A 20,431-nucleotide genomic window follows, 5' to 3' on the forward strand; every position below is an offset into this window, starting at 1 on the left:
ATCTGACATTCTCTGCTCAGTGTCCTTGATTTCAGCATTTGGGACAAATCAGAGTCTGATTTTTCTTCCCTTGCAGGTGGAATTCCAAGGATGGTGATAGAGCCAGGAGGGTGAATTTCTCTTTTCACAACAGTTTCAGATTCATGTCAAGTTTCTGGAAATAATCCAGGAAAAGGGATGGTGAAGAGCTTAAATTGCACTGCTGGGAGGAGCAAATGGTTCCATTTATTTCACCCAAACAAAAACTTGGGAATTCTAGGATAGCTAAAAAAACAAAGCAGAATCCAGTGTTTAAGGATTGTTGTCAGGCAGAGTGAGGAGAAATGAATTCGAACCTTTAAATCAGATTTGCTGCCACAAATGTGTGCCAAACACAGAGAGAAAAAATCAGTTTTATTTATGAATGAATTTGTTTATTTATTTTATTTCCTAGAGCTGTCCCAGGTCCAGGGTGAGGGATCCTAGCTCGTTTTCCTTCTTTCCCTTCAGATCCTGCCCATGAACCTCTGTGTCCTGTCCCCCTCTCTGCTCTTCCTTTCTCCAAGGAACCTTTGGGGTTTCTTTGTTGGGAGAAGCCACTTGGAGATGAGCACAATTCATTAAGGAAATAGCAATTAAAGGGTCATGGCTGAGGTTGAAATGGGAATTAATGGATTCCTCTTATTTTAGCACTTCTCCCTGCACTTTGGAGTCACGAATGCCAAACCCAACCCCGTTCCCAAGTATTCCTTTGTCCACATCCCAAATTCCAGCCACCATTTGGAATTTCTTGCCCAGCCTGGAGCCTGGATTAGGCACCAGAACGGAACATGCAGCCTGTGAACACAATATATTGAATTTATTTGGCCTGGGTTTTGTTTAAAGTGGAAGAAGAGGAATATTAACCCTTTAATCAGCTTTATCAGGTGTCCAGTGTTGGAGTATGGAATGTTCAAGGTGGGTCAGGAGGAATGTGGTTCATCCTGTCCAGTGGGAGGGCAAGGATTCACCAACAGTGAATATTCCTCATTAATATGAATATTCCTCATTAAACCTAATGGGGTCATGCCAGTGGAAGTTAATATAATGTCACTTCATATGTTTTATTAACCTCTCTGTGAAAAGTACAGTGCTACAACACTGCCTCTGCACACCCTGAGCAAAATGCAAATTTTAACTTATTTAATTGCCACTTTCTTATTGCTTTCAAATAATTCTTGGTTTTCCAAGTAATATTTGCATGTTATTTTAAGGCCTAGTTCTTAAAACTCAATGTTTTCAAGGGAAGGAAATCAGCTGCATTCTGAGGTTGACTTTTAAATGGTTTGAAAATATTAGGCAGGATTTTTAGTGCCTTAAAATTGGATGAGAGAACAAAATGAAGCCTTGAGACTAAAGTTTAAATACTCAGAGCAAGCTTTTTTCTAATTACTGTAGCTTAATGCTAGAGGAGTAAAAAAAAAAATCAATATATTTCACTTAGATGAGTTCTCCAAGTGCCTGGTACCACTGTGCTGACTGCAATACGTAAGTTTGGTGAGAAATGACCAAAAATTAAACTGGTAATTTACATTTCTCTGTATTTTCTCATATTCTGTGTGCAATTGCTACAGCACCTTAGAATGCTGATTACTTGTAGTAATTGTCTTTGTAATTAGGCTGAAACATCCACTTTGCTATTTTCTACATGAAAGCACTGAAATACTGAGCAGATTTTAGCCAAATTAAGTTTTCCCTGAGTTTCTGATGATTTTCCACGTGCAGATACATGGAAATGTAAAGATCTTGTTCCTGGATCAGTCAAGTTTTTCTGCCAAACACTGAAAATTTGGATTAATCCTGATGGCTTAAACAATTAATATCCCTGGTGGTGACTGCCAGCGGAGCTGTGGCTGCTTGCACAGACACCACAATTCCTTTGGAATTCCACCAATTTGAAAATTACAGCCTTAAAAATTATAGTTACAGTGCTGCTGTCATTTCCTGCAGTCTTTTTGAACGTGAGCATGGAATCAGCTGGAATTGTGACCTGCAAAGAGATAATCCAGGCTCAGACAGGCTGTCACTCACCTTTCCTCTGCAACAAAGTGAGCAGGTAGCACTGAGACATCTCCTTAATGAAGTGGCTTTGGTGCCTTTTATCTGTGTGAAGGACAAAATTACCAGGATTCTTGCTTAATGATGGTGTAATTTTTTTTTCCCTCCCCCAGTGTTTACAAAAAAAAAATAAAAAAATTATCCAGCAACATGAAAGACTCCCAGCAAAATGGTCTGCGTGGTTAAATTAGAAAACTCTGTAGGGCTGTAACATTCACGTCTGTATTTAAAATGAGAGAAAAACATGAAGTTACATCAGTAATAAAAGTAAATTCAGAAAAATGCTGTGAGATTTGAAATAAGGGGTTTTTTTTTCAGCTTCTTTGAATCCAGAAATCTGATTTTTTTTCTAGAAATGTACCAGGAGTTTTCTGACTGCAGTTTGAGGGGGGCTTTCCTTGTTTTCCAGGATATTCCCAGCACATCCGTGAGCACATCCCTGACCTTGCTCTCCAGCAGAACCTGCAGATGGGGAGGCTCTGTGACATCCTGGGTATGTGATCAGCTCCTCTTTCTGCTTATTCCCCCAGCTGCCACTGAAAGAAAACAACACAAGGACTTTATTTTGGTATCAATATAAAATATAGAGCATGGAGAGGCTGAGAAGGAATTGTGGCATTTCCTGGCCGTGTTATCCATAAAAAATCCTCTGCAGAGGTGGAGCAGCCTCATCCCCTGAGCTGCTCAGCACCACGGAGTGTTCAGTGCTCTCCAAAATGAGGGAGCTCACACAAAGATGTGCTGCAAAACAGCCTTATTTAAACCCATTTTTATTTCCTTTTAAATCAGCAAATGAGGCAAAAGGCATCTATTTACATTTAAACGTTTTTTGGGGTTTTTTTTCTGATTCTTCTTTGCTTCTTTTAAGCAAAGCAGGGAAGGATATTATTTAGCAGTGACCAACTTCATTGGCTTCCTGGAATGACATATTTTACATGATTCATGTATATTTCAGGATCATTATTATTTTATAAATGCCATTTAGTAAGTTTGGAACAAAAATATATTAGATCCAGAAATTTACAGTTGCCTAAAATAATAATGTAATTGCCTTTATATATTATCTAGGCACTAATACTGTTTTTTTTCCACTGTTCTGTTCTAATTTTTTCTTTTTTTTTTTTTTAACGTGGATTTCTTTGGCTGTTAAATGATAGAAACTTAAAGGGACAAAGTCAGACATTAAACAGATTTTTCTGATTTCTGAACATGAAAATTGGTTCTGCTGTAAAACATACCACAAGGAAGATATAAACTAGTGAAATATTAACTAGTTTATGCACTGAATCACGTGCTTTACCTGTGCCTGGCAGAGGAGCACTGAGATTTTCCATTTTGGTTTGTTTTTCCTTTGGAAAAGCAGAGGATTTCCTCGTTGGCTGTGACCTCCTGTGAGTTAAGCTGTCCCTGGAGTCCCACTGTGTCCTGAGGAGACTTTATCTCTCTTTTTAGAACAGTGCTACAGCAGTAAAATGTGCTGCAGCTTTTTATTCCCCAAACTCACTTGAGTTGTCAGTTTTTCACTTGAATATTGACTGGTGCTGAACTCTTCTATTAGTTATTTTTAAAAGTTTTCTGGTAAATAATTATACAAAGACTCTGGTAGTGGGCTTTGTGGTACTTCAATGCCTCAGGTGAGTTCTGGCCTCACTTTTTAAATGTGGATTACTTCCCTGCAGCTCTGGCAAAACAAAATCAAGCAATGGGATCTCTTATTCATTTCAAAAGGTTTCCTTGTCCAGTCCTTGCTTTGCTGCAGTCATTCCATGGAGTAGCAGTTATCCCTGGCACTTGTGCATAATAAAACAATGCAAGGCTTCCCATTTTTATTTGGATCAAAATATTGGAGTGCTCTTTGCCTCAAGGCCCATTAATTCATTAGCTCATCTATTACCATTAATATTTTAGCAGAACAGAGTGGTTAAAATGTTCCCAAACTGCCTGTATGACAGATTTCCCTTCTGTGTGGACACAGCCCTTCAGCCCAAGCTGTTTTCCATGAGGAAAAGCAGATTTCCACACCGTGCTGCCCTGCACACTGCCATGCCCAGCAATGGTTATTAATGATACCCCACCCTGAGCTTTTGTGTGGGCAGCACAGGAGTAGGAACAGCCCATGGAAAATCCAGGCAGCGTAGAAAATTGCAATTTCCTCAGCTTTCTCAACTGAATGGCTCAGTTTTATAATTTACTGGCATTAATGGGATACATTTTTAAGGCTGTTCAATTCCCATTGATGTTAATGGGAGTTGGGCTCACAAACCCCCCCTGCACCACTTCCCAAATCCTGCCCCAATATGTTCTGCACACTGAATCCCAGGAAGCAGCTCTTCCTTTGGGAAATGCTGAAGCACAGCAGAAAGCCCTCAGATTTGGGAACTGAACCTCCTTTTTCTTTCTTTGCAGTGCTTTTTGAGGAGAGCTGTTGGGGAGCAGAGGGTTGGGGGTGCTGGGGTTGCTGTTGGGAGTGCTGTACCTTTCTCCCAGCAGTGAGCATTGTGCCCCTTTGTTTCAGATGCCAACGTGGACGTCATCTACATCTGCCCCCTTGCTCTGAGTGAGGAGTTACTGCAGTATTACAATAAACTCCTGGGTCTGCAGGCAGCTGTTAGATCTGGGAACCCTGAGGACATGGCTGACCTGCAGGACAGGTTCAAAATTCTCACCCCTGAAGCTATAAACAGCTTCCCTGTGAGTTTGTCTTCTAATTACTACAGCTTGAGGGATGCAGTAAAATTAAATTGGAAATTTTATAACTTGCAATGCTCTGGTGCACATCAGTGAAATATTATTGCAAGTTTAAGGGCTTTACTGATTAGACTACTAGTTAGAGCATTGGAAATAAATATCCTGGTTTAGGTTTATAGTCTTGCTTGAGATAGTCCTAGATTGGCTATTTGCAGGCTCTTGTCCCTTCCGACTCTGTGCTTGGGACTGGGAACTTGATAGATTTATATCTCTAAGCAAATCATAGCAATAAACCATTCTTATTACTCAAACTTTATCTCTGACTAGCCCAGCATTCAATCATTCCTGTGTTTGCACTGGCTCTTGCAACTAGATCCACTGCAAAGCTCCTTAAAAAACAAGACTTAAACAAAGTTCGGTAATAATGCAGAAATCTGTCTTTCAAACAGAATAATACATAAATATGAGCTTCAATAATACAAAAGTTATAATAATAATAATAGAGTAGAATCCAGACTAATAATTAATAATAGAGAAATATTGGTTCCAAACCTGTAAAGTCAGGTTTAAATCCATGTGCTAAACATGTTCTAATTAACATACAGTGTGTACAGTGCTTGTAAAAATGCTGCAGTGCAGTGGAGACTTCACAGTGAGTAATAGTTTTATATTGTAAATATTGAACCTACAGTGTCTTGGCTGGGATTTGATGTTCAGCAAACTCTGTGGCACATTTAGGGGCTTTGCTTGAAGCCCTGCTGCTGGTTTTGCTATTTTTTTCTTTTTATATTGCACTTTGACAGTCATAGCAGGTTTTTTTTCCTCTGGATGCTGGTTTATTTTTCCAATAGTAACTCCCAGCTATGAATTAATGCCAAAATCTGTCAGGAGAATTGGCACCACCAGATTTTAGGTGAACGAGGTTGAGGTAACTCATGGCTGTTTAGTGCCATTCACCTGTTAATGTGCAAAATCCACCTTGTTTTCATTTAACATGTGTTCTTTGCCATATAATAATTAACATTTTTAATGAATGCATCCTCTGTGTGGAGAGGAATCTGCCCTGAACTGCTCCTGGTCATCCCTTGGCTTCAGTGCCAATTTGGGCTGTGTAAGGGTTTGAGCTTTCTAAGCTCTTTTAAAAGATCTTTCTCCTGGGCTATTGAATAAAAAGCTTTTATTGCACCTAATGGATCAAAATTTATTCCCAATCAATGAAAGTGTGGCTTGAAGGCCACTTCAGAGGCTCCTTTTAGCAATTCCAGAGGTACAAATCAGCCTAGCACGTTTTCCCAGCTGCTTTGGTGGAGCTGGATGGAAGGAAAATGTGTGGAAAAGGCACAGCTGGTCCTGATCCTGCACTTGAGGGGTGTCCAAGTGGAGGCAGCTTTGCTCTCCTGGTGATCCTGATGCCAATGTCAGATCTGGGATCTTGGGAAGCTGAAAACAAAACAGAAATCAAAGGTTTGAGAGCCCAGAACTTTGGTTAATCCCACATCCCCTGTTCCTGCTGCAATCCCTCAGTTCTGATTTTCCCTGCTCTCCCTCCCACTCCCGCATACTCTGGCAGTTCTAGCACTCTCAAAAAGCAGGAATGAAGCAGCTTTTACAGCCTGACCTCCTTAATTAACTGTAAAATCCATTCTTGAGGGTGACAAAGCAAATCTCCTCCCTACAACCCCACTGTGGCCCCAGGCTGGGAATGGATCCTGTTCCCTGCATGCAGAACTCTGGGATGGGCAGGGAGCTCCCTGCTGTGCACCAGTGCTCAGGTAAAGGGAATCCATGGATCACAGCTTGAAATGTCTTGGCTTTAAAACCAAAAGGGCTCCAGGTAACTTGTTTGCTGTTCTTTTCATCCTTAAACCTCTGTAATTCTCTTTTTTCTGCTGTAGCTTTGGGGAGTGTCCCTTCCTGCTGTCCTTGCAGGGTGCCCAAATCCTTCACAGAGAGATTTGGGCACTTTTTGGAGCTGTGTTGGGTGTGAGAAAGCATCAAGGGACTGACAGAAAGGGATTCCTTGTGTTCTTTTCCAGCACCATCCTCCCTATCCAAACAATGAAATCACCATTTCTACTTCAGTCCCTGGCAATGAATATCCAGGACTTGGAAGGAAAATATTCTGTTCTTCAGTGCTGGAAATCCCTGGCAAATCCAGGATTTACATTATCCTGAAAATTCCTGAGGCCTAAATGAGATGAAATCTCAATAGGAAGATGATTTTCTCCTTGCTGGGATTATGATTTGTCCATGAAAATTTATTGCAGTGGATTTCTCTTGTGCAGTTTCTTCATCCCTGTGTCATCCTCAGTATATTTTTGGGAAAAGAATTGGAATATGTGCAGGCCATGCATGGGATATGTTGTTTAAAACATCTTTGAGGTTTCACCAGCCATGATATTCTTAATTTAAATTCCGAGCTTATAGGATATGTCATGAGCTGCTTGTTCAGCAATAGATCTTTTTTGGGGGAAAAAATGAGAAATTCCTTCCAAAAAGTTGGAACCTTTGTATTTTAAGCATAAAAAAACTACACAAAACTGCTCCCCTCTCCTTAAGTGGTCCTTTAGATCAGCAATCAGAGCTCCTGTGAAATGGAAATGTGCATCCCCAGTAATTTAATGTAAGCACTGAAAGCTTTTGTAAATCAAAGTGTTTTATTCTCAGAGAATCACTTCAAATACCACTGAACTGTGTGTGAAACACATTCCCTGCTATAGGGAGGGGGGGATTCTTCATTTTTTTATTGATTTTTAGGAGCTCTGGAGTTAAACCATGCCAGGAGTGTTGCTGAGATGAATCACTATTATCCAAAGGCCAGCAGCCTCTGTGCCTGACAGAAGGATAATTCCACACGGATCAAATAAATACAGATGTGTAGTAATTAGTTCTATTCCCAACGAGGCCATTTCCAACCCACTAAAGATGTGCACGATTATGGAGCCTCACCCCAACAGCTTTTATCAATTTAAACTGCTAAGCTACAGGATAGGTCATAACCCAGCCCGCTATTAATAATGTATTTATTGTGGGCAACATTAGGAATTAGGGGGAGAAAAAAAAAAAAAAAACAACAGCAAAAAAGCCCACTTTTCATAATAATAAATGTTCTCTTTTTCCAGGAGCATCACTTGTGCCTGGCCACTGTGCTCAAGTACAGCCCCAGGACCCTGCAGAGGCTCCAGGCTCTGCTCCAGGGCAGGGATGCCTATGTGGTTGGGGGTGTTCCCCACCTGGATGATTTGGCAGTGGCCGACCAGCTCCAGGTGCCACTTTTGGGCTCAGAGCCAGCAGTGGCTCAGCTCTACAGCACCAAGTCTGGCAGCAAGAGAATCTTTGCCAGCGCTGGGGTGCCAACCCCTCCTGGAGAGCAGGACATCCACAGCAGGGAGCAGGTGAGCTGCTGGGGTGAGGGTTTGGGTCATTCCAGTAACTCCATTGAGGAGTTATTTAATATTGCAAATATTAAACCTACAGCATCTTGGATTTGATTTTTAGCCAACTTTGTGGCACACTTAGGGGCTTTGCTTGAGGCCCTGTTGCTGTTTTTGCTTTTTAGTTTTTCAACTGAACTTTGACAGTCATAGCAGGCTTTTTTCTGGATGCTGGGTTATTTTTTAATAGTAACTGTTTTTCCAGTAGTAACTCCCAAACTCTCATGGGTTTGATCAAGTCTTGGGTGAGGTTGGGTCCTTTTTTGGCTCGATTAAATGCAGTTTGCCCAAGGCAGGAAGGAACACAATCACCCTGGGGTTCTTCATGGGCTTGAGGATATAAAAGTGTTTGGTCCAATATTTGAGACAGTTTGTGCTGGTGCCCCATGGGTGAAATCATGAAATGAATCCATTTTACCAGTGACTGAAGATGAACATTTTGCAAAAATGCTTGTTCTAAGGGGAAGAAATCCCCCCTTCAACCAGCCTGTTCCCACCGAGGTTCACTGAGCATCTTTGCAGTTTTACTTTGTGCCCAGCCTGTCATGGCTAAATTCATCTCTCTTGTTGGCATGGCCAGTAGGAAAATATCAAACCCCTATTGAACTGAAATTACGAGGCACAAGAGGTTTCTGCACTTTCATTTTGCATGTTTATTTTGCAGCCAGTTCCTCAGTATTTTATTCTCTAAGCTGATTTTGCAATTTACAATGATATGTCTAAGTATTTATTTAAAAAAAGCAACATTTTTATGGTGGTGTTACTTCTCATCCAGGGAAATAATCATTGCTAAGGTTTTTTGTAGGTGCTCCTGTTTCTTAAAGAGGCTTTTCACATTGCTTTAGTTTTTATTAATCACCTTTAGCACTGAACAGTCTAAGCTACACAAATCCATTGCAACTTCTCCAGTAGATGAAATAAATATATGATCAATGACCTGCAAAACAGCTGTTTGATTTATTTGATTTACGTAAATTATTTAACAATACTTCTGGTTCATCCTGCAGGGTTATGGAATTTCTCCTTCTGTTGTTTGCTTGTATGAAATATTGACATTTTAGGTTAAATAATCAAAGCGAGGTGACACTATGGTAAAGCACAATTCAATTTTCACTTAAAGATAGCCCATAATTCTTTGTGATTGGTACAGTCCTTACAGGATTATTGATCCTTTTCATTATTATATGGGGAGCCCTCAAGAAAAACACATTTATGGGATTCTCAAAAGCCACAAATGGAACACATGTAATTGTATTTTAGGTCAATCTTTAAAAAAAAAAAAAAAGAAACAAAAATCCCTCAAATTACTCTGTAAAATGTGGAAGACTCCAGCCAATGCAACAAGAACTGAGAATACTTTTACCAGGTTCAAAGTCATTTGCAGTTTCTAAGAAGCTAATTGCATCCTGCACCAGCTGGGCAAAAGGCATTTGAAAGCCATTTAAATCTGTGTACATACACAAATAAATAATTAGCATTTTTATAAAGCCTGCCTGGTACCTCCTCCGTGCATTTATAACCATGGAATGCACTCTCCAGTAGGAAAATTTCCCAGCTGTTTTGGCTGGTGTTACCCTGGCACATTTTTGCAAATAGCATCGTCCATCCCGTTTATGGAGCACTTCTGGTGATCCAAAACCTCAGACAAAACCCAAAAAACAACACCTGGGCAGGCAAATCCCTCTGTGCCAAAACCAGGGATGAAGGCCACGGAGTCTTCAAAGGCTGCTTTCCATCCCTGCCCAGCAGCTGCAGCAACACAAACACCTCGGAGAAAATGGACCCATATTTTTGGATTGTGCCCTTCCCCGACCCACACATGAGGCAACTGAGAGGTGTCTAAACACTTTTATTCCATTTTCAGTCTCATGAGAAAGGTGAGACATACAGATGTTATAATTCACACCACCACAATCAAAAACCAACTATTTCCTAATTACATTTTAAGTGTTTCTTGGCCTATCAGTTTTAGCCACACCATGCTGTAAATGCCTTAAAGCAAATAATCTAAAATTACCTTTTGTGGGTCCTGCTACAATGCATCTTTCAAAGTTCTATCTCTCTAAAATATCTAGTTTTATTTGCAAGGCCATCCTTTGAAACTTTTTCTAGCTCCTTTTCTCTCTCAGCAATGTCTGTCCTATTCCATGGCATTTCTAAACCAGCATTTCTTATCTCAAGATTTGCCTACAGATGCACACTATGTGTCTTCTGTCAGGCTTTGAGAATTTTGTACAAATCCATTTCCCACATTTTCCCCTCTCTTTTGAACAGAAAAATTTTCTTTGATGGCTTTGTCCATTGATTGCTGTGCACAGAGAAGTACACAGGACATTATTAACATTGTCACTATAATAAGCAGTGTAAATAACTTATTTTGTAAAGCTCCTTCAGCCAAGGTGCAAAACTTTGTATTTCAAATAAGCCATCTAACTAAGTCATCACAGTATGTGTGCCTTCTGTCAGGCTTTCTCTACAAATCCATTTCCCACACATATTCAGGTAAAATAAACATTAATAATTGTGCCAGATAAATAAATGGGAGCTGGAAGTGCGAGGAGCATTTTGGTGCTGTCCGACGTGAAGGATTTTGTGTCCCTGCTCTGCAGCTGCTCCGTGCTCTCAGCCAGCTCATCCTGGACAATCTGGAGGTGCAGCGCTGGCTCTTCAAGGTGGATGATGAGCGTGGAGGAGATGGCACTGCCTTCTGTGATGTCATTTCCCACCTGGAATGCCACCCCTGGATCCAGAGGGCACGACAGGGACACGGCCCCGCTCGTGTGAGTGACAAAATTGCATCTCCTGCCTTGTCTTGGCTCTTCAATGTTCCCTGAGGTCCCTCTGGCTCTAAATCTCCTCCCTGAGCCTTCACTTGAAGGTAAATGCTGATATCACAGCCCAGCCTGGCTTCACAAAGCAGCAGTAATTCAAATAAAACAGGGAAATCTTCCAAAATCTTCCAAAATCTTTCCTTCTTCCAAAATCTTTCCTTCTTCCAAAATCTTTCCTTCTTCCAAAATCTTTCCTTCTTCCACAATCTTTCCTTCTTCCAAAAGCTTTCCTTCTTCCACAGTCTTTTTCTTCCAAAATATTTATTCCAAAATATGAAGGAATGCCTGGCAGCCAAATGTGGAAGGACTTGCGTTGTAGCACTTCTATGCAGTAACGGTAAGGGTTTATTCATTTTTTTGGTGTAAATGTTATATATTTTTTTAGCTAAAGTGAGGACATATAAAGGAAAGTTTATAGGCAGCGCAGCCTAATCTCCATAAAAAATTGGAATTATTTCCATAGAAAATTGGAATTGTTGAAACAAAGATTAATTGGGATTGGGATTAAAATAGTTGAACACTGCTAATTTGAAATTGTACAGACTGATTGCTTTTTCTGCTGGTTTTCAATGGATTATTTTTGCTGGATGTTTTGCCTCATTAATAACTTTTAAACCTGTATGAGACAACACTTGTAGGTTTTGGTGATCATTAAACTCCTGCAACTTTTATTACCAGGGGTGTTCGGGTAAGGAGAGCCATCTATAAAAATCTAACTAAGGGAAATATTAGAGCGTGAATTCAGGCATTCCTGGATTCCTGAGAATCCCCAGGATTGAGAGGCTGGAAGATGATACATTTGAACTGCAGAAAAATCCATATGAAACCACCCTTTATTCTGCATTGCAACAACTTGTATCTTAAATATTCATTGGTATTTAAATGTGTTAATTTCAATAAGCATTTGATATTTCTGTATATCTTGCCAAATTCATTCCTAATGTAATGGTTTTAAAGCCAGAAGGAATGTATCCAGAAAAATTGTTTCATTTACATAAACTACTCATTATAGCTCCTCTGATTTTTTTAATTCAATCAAAACGGGTTTGAAATTTGGGGTTGATTGAATTATATTGTATATTAAAGTTTCAAATTGGGCTGATTACGGTTCTGCTGCATTTGACAGATACAAAATAATTCCACTTTATAAAACAGAGTTCCTGATAGGAAGCTGAAGGGATAATTCCTCTGATCTGCAAGTTAGGCAGGATGAAGCAGAGCCCTGAAAATCCACCCCAGTGGGACACAAAGCTCAGGATGTATCCAGGTGCTGAGTCAGGACACAACCAGGAGTCAGCAGCTCCACTTCTATCCCTGATTTCAGTGGCATTCCCTGTTTCTGTGCCTTTTAAATTCTTTCCCTAAGTGCTTCTGCATCAAGGCCACAGTGAGCCCTGACTTCCTTTGGTTTTCCTTTTTGCTCCATTTACCTCGAGCTTGGATACAACCAGTGAGAAGCCCTTAAATGCAAACACATGTTGGAAGTTGGGAAATAAACATGGAATAAGGAATTTGATGTCATTTCCCAGAGTCAGCAGACAAATCCAGGCCAATGCTGACGTGGGCTTTGGCCAAGTGTTGTCCAGAGAAGTTCTGGGCTCCTGATCCCTGCAAGTGTCCCAGGCCTTGGAGCAGCCTGGGATGGTGGAAGGTGATGGAATGGGATTGAGGCCTTGTCAAAGCTGGCCTAAAACAGAGGCTGGGCAGAGTCACAGAACAAAGCAGGGATTTATTCAAGGATCTCCTCCGTGGATCCACCTTGGGCAGCACCAGAGCCCAGCCAGGGCTGCCCCAGGAGGAACCAAAATGGTCCCAAAATGATCCCAAAATGGTCCCAAAATGCACGAGCGCTCCTGAGGGCTCTCCCTGGGATCAGCTCTGCTCCATTGGCACCTTGGAGTTCATTGTCCCATTCCAGCTCCAGCCCAGGCAGTCCCATCCTGCTTGTTTTTCTCTCTCCAGCCCACGGTGTTTGTGCTCCTGGGCTGAGATTTGGATCATTGTCCTTGGTGCCCAGCTGGAGCAGGAATTGTTTTGTCTCTGCTCTGTGCACAGAGCTCAGCATCCCCTGATGTGGAGCCCAGACCCACACTCTAAAGCAGCACAGAATGTGAAAAATAGAAAATCCAAACCTGAGGCATCAGGATGATCCTGAAAATCCCTCCCAATCCAAACCTTTCTGTGATTCTAAAGCATGGAACTTGTTGCTGTTTTGAGCACCTTGAACATTTGCTCCCATTTCCCTGCCTTCCACGTTTACCCTCTTTTGAAACAAGGGCTGGAAGCCTCCCCGAGCCTCAGCACCGAGAGCAGAGGATTAAAACACTCCTTTGTCAGGAATCACCATTGTAATGATGCACATTTAAATATCAAAGCAGGAGTTTGTGCTTTCATGTCCTGGTGCAGTGTGGGGACCTGGTTCCTTTGATAATGAAGACGTCGTGTCACTGCCACACACAAACGGATGCTGGCAGGTTATTAAAAAATTCAGCTTCTTGATGAAAGACTATCCTGCAGGCTAGGAGCACAGTGAAAAGCCTCTCCATTCTGGTGGAATTATTAGAAATGAGAACATGACTGTAAGCACTAAATTATGGTAATACTTACAAATAGCATCATTTGCATAGCAGTTTAAGACACGCCACCCAGATTTTCCTCAGTGGCGTGGAGTAGGCAACAGATTAAAAATAATGGACTTGGTGAGTTTGAACTGTGTAAAAATCTATTCCAGCTAAAAATGAGCCCAATTTTAGATTCCTCATTGCAAATACAACACTGGGGCAGACCCAAATGCACGACAGGATTATGGATGGGTTTCACCTTGTTAACTTAATGCAGCCTCTGAGTTATCTGAACAATTAATTTGCAACTGCAGGAAAGGCTGAATTCATAAAATGTTTCCAAATCCATCAGCCCCCTGTGCACTGCCCGTGTCTGTCAGCAGAGGAATTTCATCCTGAGGCCCAGAATCCAATGGCCCCATAGCCAGAGAACTGCTGTACTTTTGGCACTTGAGGGGTTGTTTCTGGAGACATCTTCCAGTGTGGAAAAGAACATCAGGGTCTGGCCCTAGTTGTACACAAAAAATTGAATAAATAGTGAGTCTCCTTATCAGATTAATTATGTAAATGATGATTGTAGGTAACAAATAAATTCATTTTTAACATCTGCAGGTCTTCAGTAACTAATTCAAGCTTCACTCACTCCATGCATAGCACAAAAAGTGGTTTTGCTGCTGTAAGAATAAGTGAATAGGTTTTTTTTAATATGTAGCTAAAGATATCCATAATCCTTATTAATATATGGTACAGCTGGGCATCTCACTCCTGCTCAAAGTCAGCAGCTCAGATTCTGGAAAATCTCACCCAAACTTTTATGGACCCTTGCTGGGAGACTCTGAATTCATGGAAAATTCTCATTATTGCTGACACAATCTCTGGCTTAGAGGGATTCTGACTTCTTGGAGGCTGGGAGAGTATCCAAGAAATGGATGTGCTTGCTCTGTCTTCATATTTTCCTTTTTCTTAGGACTCAAACTCCCAAAACTCTTCCCTTTTAGGGCAAAGAGAACATCACCTTCCTGTTGGCATTGCCTTTTTTCTCTTTTTAACAACTCCCTTTTGTATAAATAACACGGGGCTGCAGGATCCCATCCTCTTGTATAACTATGGAATTGTAGTAAATCACTGGATTAAATTACTACTGAAATTAATTTTAGAATTATCTTTTATTACCCTGTGACTTAATTAACCACCAGGACCAACAACATGGTGTGAGTTTATCTAACAGCAAGTCTGAAAATAACAAAAATCAGGCTGGAGACAGAAAGAAAGGGATAGAGAAGAGCTGAAAATCCAGGGATAGAACAAGACACAGAAAAAACAAGCAACAAATGCTCTCTGAATAAGCCCTTAAAAGTGGTGATAGCTACACAACCATTTCAAAACTCTCCATCAAATATCTGTCATAGGGAAAAAAAAAAGGATTTAATGCACTTGGGCAGCCCTTGCTAGAAAAATGTTTGGGTTTTACTCCTGGAGTTGAATCTGAGGATTTTGTCTCTTTCTTTTCCTTACAGGCTATAATTCAGTTAATTTATTGCTATGAGGAAATTAGAATGTTTTTAACAGGTGTCAAATCTGGACAACTTTTGGTCTGAATCACCTGAAACAAGATTTGGATGCTGCTTGCAGGATTTTGAAATGATTGCTGTTGGGAAATAGGAATGCAAAATACTGGATGTTCCTTTAAATGAACCATTTTTTTGGTCAGCTTTTAAAAGGTCTGTAGTAAGTAATAGACAAATTTTGGGGTTAGCTGGCAATCAGGAATAGTGGGGAGCAGATTGGGTCCTGCTTGGATTAATTCCATGTACTAAGATTTCCACATCTTATTTCTTTACTGAGTTCAGGAATTCAGAGTAGGATGTGTGTGCAAACAAATGAGGATAAAACCAATGCATCAAAAAATGTAATTTCAGAAACCTGCCACTGCCAGCACATTCCTTCCTGACCCCCTTTGAACACAGCAGAGCTTCCTAACACTGCTTTTTTCCTGATTTTTTATTAATTGATCTTAGTGTAACACCTAAAGCCCACGGAGGGGGTTCCTGGGGAAGGAGCCAGCTGTGCACGTGGAATTGCAGGTGTGGTATTTTTCCAGCCTGAAGAGGGCCAGAAACTCTGACAGATCCCCAGAAAATGCATTTGCAGCATTTTAGCATTTCATCTAACAGATATCATGTTTGACAGGGAAAGAAAAGGAGCCCAAAGACTTCAGGAAGAGCTCGATGATGGAAAGGAGTAGTGCTGGAGGTTTCTTAGCGTGAGCAGAGCAGTTATTCCAAATAATTGAAATATTCATTGCACCTGCAAACAATCCTCAGTTTATTAAGATTATCTGCATGTGATGAGCAAATAAATAAATAAAATAAAGCAGAATTGTATCCCTGGGCTTGGTGAAATCCAGAATATCATCCCTGAACCACAAGCAGGGGCTCTGCAAGCTGTTTGGGCTGTGTGTCCTATTGATTTAATATGCTCCTAATCAGTACATAAAGCTATAGGCCTGCAGTGTTAATTTTTCATATGCTTACAAAGTACCCTTTGATTTTCTGTCACGCGTTAATTACAGCGTTTTGCCATTAAATAGGAAGCTTTGTGTAAACTAATTACTAGGTAATCATTGTCTACCGCCAGCGTGCTGTTCCTACCTTTTATTTTATTCGAGAAATGCACAGATCTCAGTCTGGAACCACTATACCTTCCAGCCATTAGCTCTCACTAATTCATAGCATTATTGTGCTAAGATTGTAGGAGTTGTAATTGTTGTGGTATCAGTGCTGTTAATTACCGGAGTAAACAGTTGAAATGGTGCCAAGGTCTATTGTACAAGGCAGAGGAAAAGGAGGTTTAAATGTTACTTCCACCATCTGGGGACTGGAGGAGAGGCAAATGCTCGAAAACAGCAGTGAGGCAATATCAGAACTTCAGCTCCAGGGTTTGAGGCCATATGGATCCAGAATATTTTGAATCAATTGAATTTAAGTGCCAGTTTGTAGCAATAACAGTGGGGAAGGAGAGGATAAAGCAAGAGCACTAAAGAAATGTGAAATGCCTTAATGTTGTTGCAGCCAATAAAGTGCCTGCTTGGATTATTTTAAAAATGTTTGTTTTGCTAAAATCCAAAAAGTAACACATAGGCAGCTTTGGGAATAAAGGGAGTTTAAATGTGTGTTGTTTGTGAAAAACAATGCAGGTTTTGTCTGACAATTCCTGTAGCATTACAGCAATTTCCATAAAATTCCAGAGAAGAGACTCTGGGTTTTCCATATAAGGTTTTTTTTTTTCTTTTTGAAACCATATTTTTGGAATTCATTAGAATATTTTGTTTAAATCAGAAAGGAGAGCAAGTCACAGAAGTGTAGTAAATTTATAGAGATGGAAAAAGAGGAAAGTCAATTAATTGGGGAAATAATTTTCATCTGAGGGCATCAGAATTGTTTGTGCACTTGCAGAAATCTCTCTAAAAGACAGGAAAATGCACTTGCAGAAATCTCAAACACAGGAAAATGCCTTCAAACATTACTGATCTCATTTTATATGAGAATTAACATCCAGTGTCCCAAAAATACAAACACTGCCTTTGAAATAAATATATGATTATTGTTCTGAAGAGAGATTTTTAAAGATCATGACAATTACGTTTTCTTTGCTCTGAAGGAAGATGTGGGGAACCTTGAACATGCAGGATGCACCTTGCAAAAGACACAATTTGGAATATTTATATACTAATTATCCTGATCTCAAATTAACATTCATTGGCTAAACAAGCAGAATTATTTGAGGAGTTCACAGCACTCTGAAGATCTTTTTTCTGGCTGATTTTTGGCAGCACAGATTCGATCTTTGATTTCCCTGCGTAGATTGTTTTCCGAGCAGGGATCTGGCAGCGAATTGCTGCTGCCAGTTTCGGAGTGTTTGCAAGAAATAGGAAGGATCTCTCTTCCTAAACAATCCTGGTTTATTTATTTTTTATTGGTCTGTTAGCAGATGTTAAAGCAGTTCAGGGCACAATGTAAACATGTGCTTTTGAATGGATGCTAAATAGGAAGGTGCACAATGAAAGGAGCAGTTGGGAGAGGGTTTGGAGCAGGGCAGAGGGGGTTTTGTGGGGTTTTTGTGTGTGTGTGCTTGAATTTAGAATTAAAAGAGAAGTGCTTGATCTTTCAGTGCCCAAACCCTCCAGCCCGACCGGAGAACCGTGGCCCCATGTGGCGCGAAGAAAGGAGCAGCACTTGAAGGACTGGAGGTTTGAAAGGGAGCTGAGCTCCTTGTTCTGGGAGCCTGGCAGGGGCTGTTTTGGGGTTCATTGAAGCGTGGCAGATGTGCCTCAACCCCACCAAAACCCCTCGAGTGGGAGCAGGCCAGCGAGGATGAGCCCGGGCGAGTGCAGGATTCTGGGTCTGTGCTCAGCACCCCTCCATGGCAGGCAGCTGAAATGGGCCATTAGCTATCAGGGAAAATTGTCTTTGCTCCTTTCAGCAGATGGAGCAAATATTTTACAAAGCAATTTTACATAGGAAAAGCATTTGTGTGAGACGGTAATGACGGCTGTTTGCCATGATGGGACCCGAGCTCTGAACATGCTTTCCCAGCTCTGGGGAAGGCAAAATTGGCACTTTTTGAATTTGAAAATTTGCAGTTAACGGCGAAAAGCCTGGGCTTTAAATCAGGTGGCAAACTTTAAGCAAATAGCGGGTTTTCAGTGTGTCACTTCCAAAGCCATTCCCAGTTTTAGAGATCTCTCCATTTATTCTGTTCACTGTGGTACTTTTGTGATTCTGGCCAGGGAGAATGAGGGAAAAAAGTGTCCAATCAGTTTAATTTGCAAAATAGGAAATAATGGCAGCTACTTGGACAATTGGGCAGCAGTCACTGGCTTCTTCCACGGTTGCTGGTGCCACTGAGAACATCAGAAAGAGCTGGGCTGGAGCAGTTCCCACCCAGACTGGAGTAAGTTGTCCCAGCTCCACTAAGCACAAGAGAAAGGATGGACTTACAAATGGCAGGAATTGTCACTGTGCCCTCCAAGGGACATAAATTGCCACAGCTCCACTGACTGCAGCAGAGTCGTGGCACTTTGTATTGCTCAGGAGCTCTCTGCTGATTTTATTCCTCTCTGGCCCACTCAGCTTTCCTTTAAAGGGATCTGGAGTTCCTTTCTTCACTCTGTTTGCTTGCAAGGTCTCAATAATTTCCTTTCCATCTGGTTTTTAGCTAAAAAGCCCTGTGTCTTACACATCCTGCTCTGCAGCCTCTTGCTTTCCCCAGATCTTTCTTCCTGTTTCTTCTTTCTATTTATTTATTTCTCTCCTTTTCACCTTTTCTTTCTTTTTCTTTCTGTCTCCAGCAAATTTCCTACCACTGCCTTCAACATCTGCCACACTTGGTCCTAATTCTGTGTTGCAACTGCCTAAGAAAACCTTTCAAAATTCATCTTGCAGAAGGGTGAGAAATTATTTCTCATTTACTGGGAAAAAGCTGTATTTTTTTTTTTTTTTTTTTTTTGTGCTTCTCCATTGTTATAAAAAGGTGCTAAACCAGTTTGGAGACATGTAAAGATTTCTATACGATGTAAACAATATTTGGGCTGCTCATTTTTATTGCTAGTAAGAAACATCAGCTGCAAGGTTTGAACAAATGCTCCCTGTTTCTGTTTAGCTGTGGTCCTGGATTGTTTTGGGCCGCATCAAGAGAGAAAACATTGGTAGGCTCTGCTGGAGATACTGTCCAATTTAAATGAAATTAGCCAGCTGAGCACTGATCCTTTTAAAAGGTTTGACTTCATGAGTGAATGCTGGATCCAGGCTTGAATTTGCCTATTAAAACTCCCAATAATCAGGATTATTGCCTTTGTAGAGCTTACACTCGCAAAAAAAACCAAACCTCCAACCAGAATTGCAGGAGCTGATCCTTAAAGGGTGACTCCCTTATCTGAGCACCCTGACAGCCCAGGCATTGTGCTTGGGGCTCAGGGAGGTTTGGCAGATTTTCTTGAATTGATTATTTGTTTAAAATCCTGCTTTGTTTCTCTCGGCCAGGTTTGGTGCTCACATCCTTCACACTCACCAGAGCTGTGGCTGCCCCTGGATCCCTGGAAGTGTCCAAGGCCAGGTTGGAACCTGGGATAGTGGCAGGGATGGGATTTGAGTTCCCTCCCAACCCAAACCATTCCAGGGTTCCATGATTTATTATCCTAAAGCACCATCTTTAGATGTGCAAGAAGAACTTTGAAAAGGCAGAGAAAAAGTCCCTTGGAAGTTCTGTCTGATTTTGCAGCCAGGTTAGGAATGTTTCTTCCACAGCCACGTGTGAAAGGAGAGACAGCACTGGAAATTTGTGTCCCAGTTTAATTGTTCCTTACACAACCTTGAGCACAGCACTCCCAAAAGCCTCCACATCCAGCAGAGATTTCTGGGTTTTTTTCCCCCTGTGATTTATCAAAATCTTCCAGGCAGCCACTGCACACCTCTTGCTTTGTGTGTTTTTATATTTCTGTTTAAATTCCTTGATAGCCCAAGCCAGCAGGTCTCGGGGATGAGGTGGGAGTGACAGAGGTGTTGCTGGGTGTGCTGCCAGCTGGGAACTGATTTGTGGGGCAGCAATTCCAGGTCATCCATCACGGCTCACATCCTCTCTCCAAAGCTGAGAGGATTTTCATGAGCCACCTCAGCCTGTGCCTTGTTAGCTCAGCAATAATTCAGCACAAACCCAAACCCACACAAGGCCAATGGATGTTTGCTCACTGCTCTGCTGTTTCAGCCAGCTCAGCCATCCAAAACCAAAATTCCTTCTTTGGATCCTGAGGAAATGAGCAGGGTAAACACCTGAAGTTGGGTAA

The 20,431-nt window shown here is 41.2% G+C and overlaps 1 protein-coding gene across 1 annotated transcript in view; it reads left to right on the forward strand.

The window, feature by feature from the left end:
- Window positions 1–20,431, forward strand: part of IQCH (IQ motif containing H) — a 51,298-nt gene that overhangs the window by 15,244 nt on the left and 15,623 nt on the right. Inside the window, exons 12-16 of the mRNA XM_077785813.1 lie at window positions 2,486–2,569; window positions 4,592–4,767; window positions 7,887–8,159; window positions 10,808–10,978; window positions 18,808–19,038. Coding sequence (XP_077641939.1) covers window positions 2,486–2,569; window positions 4,592–4,767; window positions 7,887–8,159; window positions 10,808–10,978; window positions 18,808–19,038 — 935 coding nt within the window. The remainder of the gene's footprint in view (window positions 1–2,485; window positions 2,570–4,591; window positions 4,768–7,886; window positions 8,160–10,807; window positions 10,979–18,807; window positions 19,039–20,431) is intronic.

This window comes from Lonchura striata, chromosome 11, assembly GCF_046129695.1.
Source record: "Lonchura striata isolate bLonStr1 chromosome 11, bLonStr1.mat, whole genome shotgun sequence".
In the NCBI taxonomy this organism is placed as follows: Eukaryota; Metazoa; Chordata; class Aves; order Passeriformes; family Estrildidae; genus Lonchura; species Lonchura striata.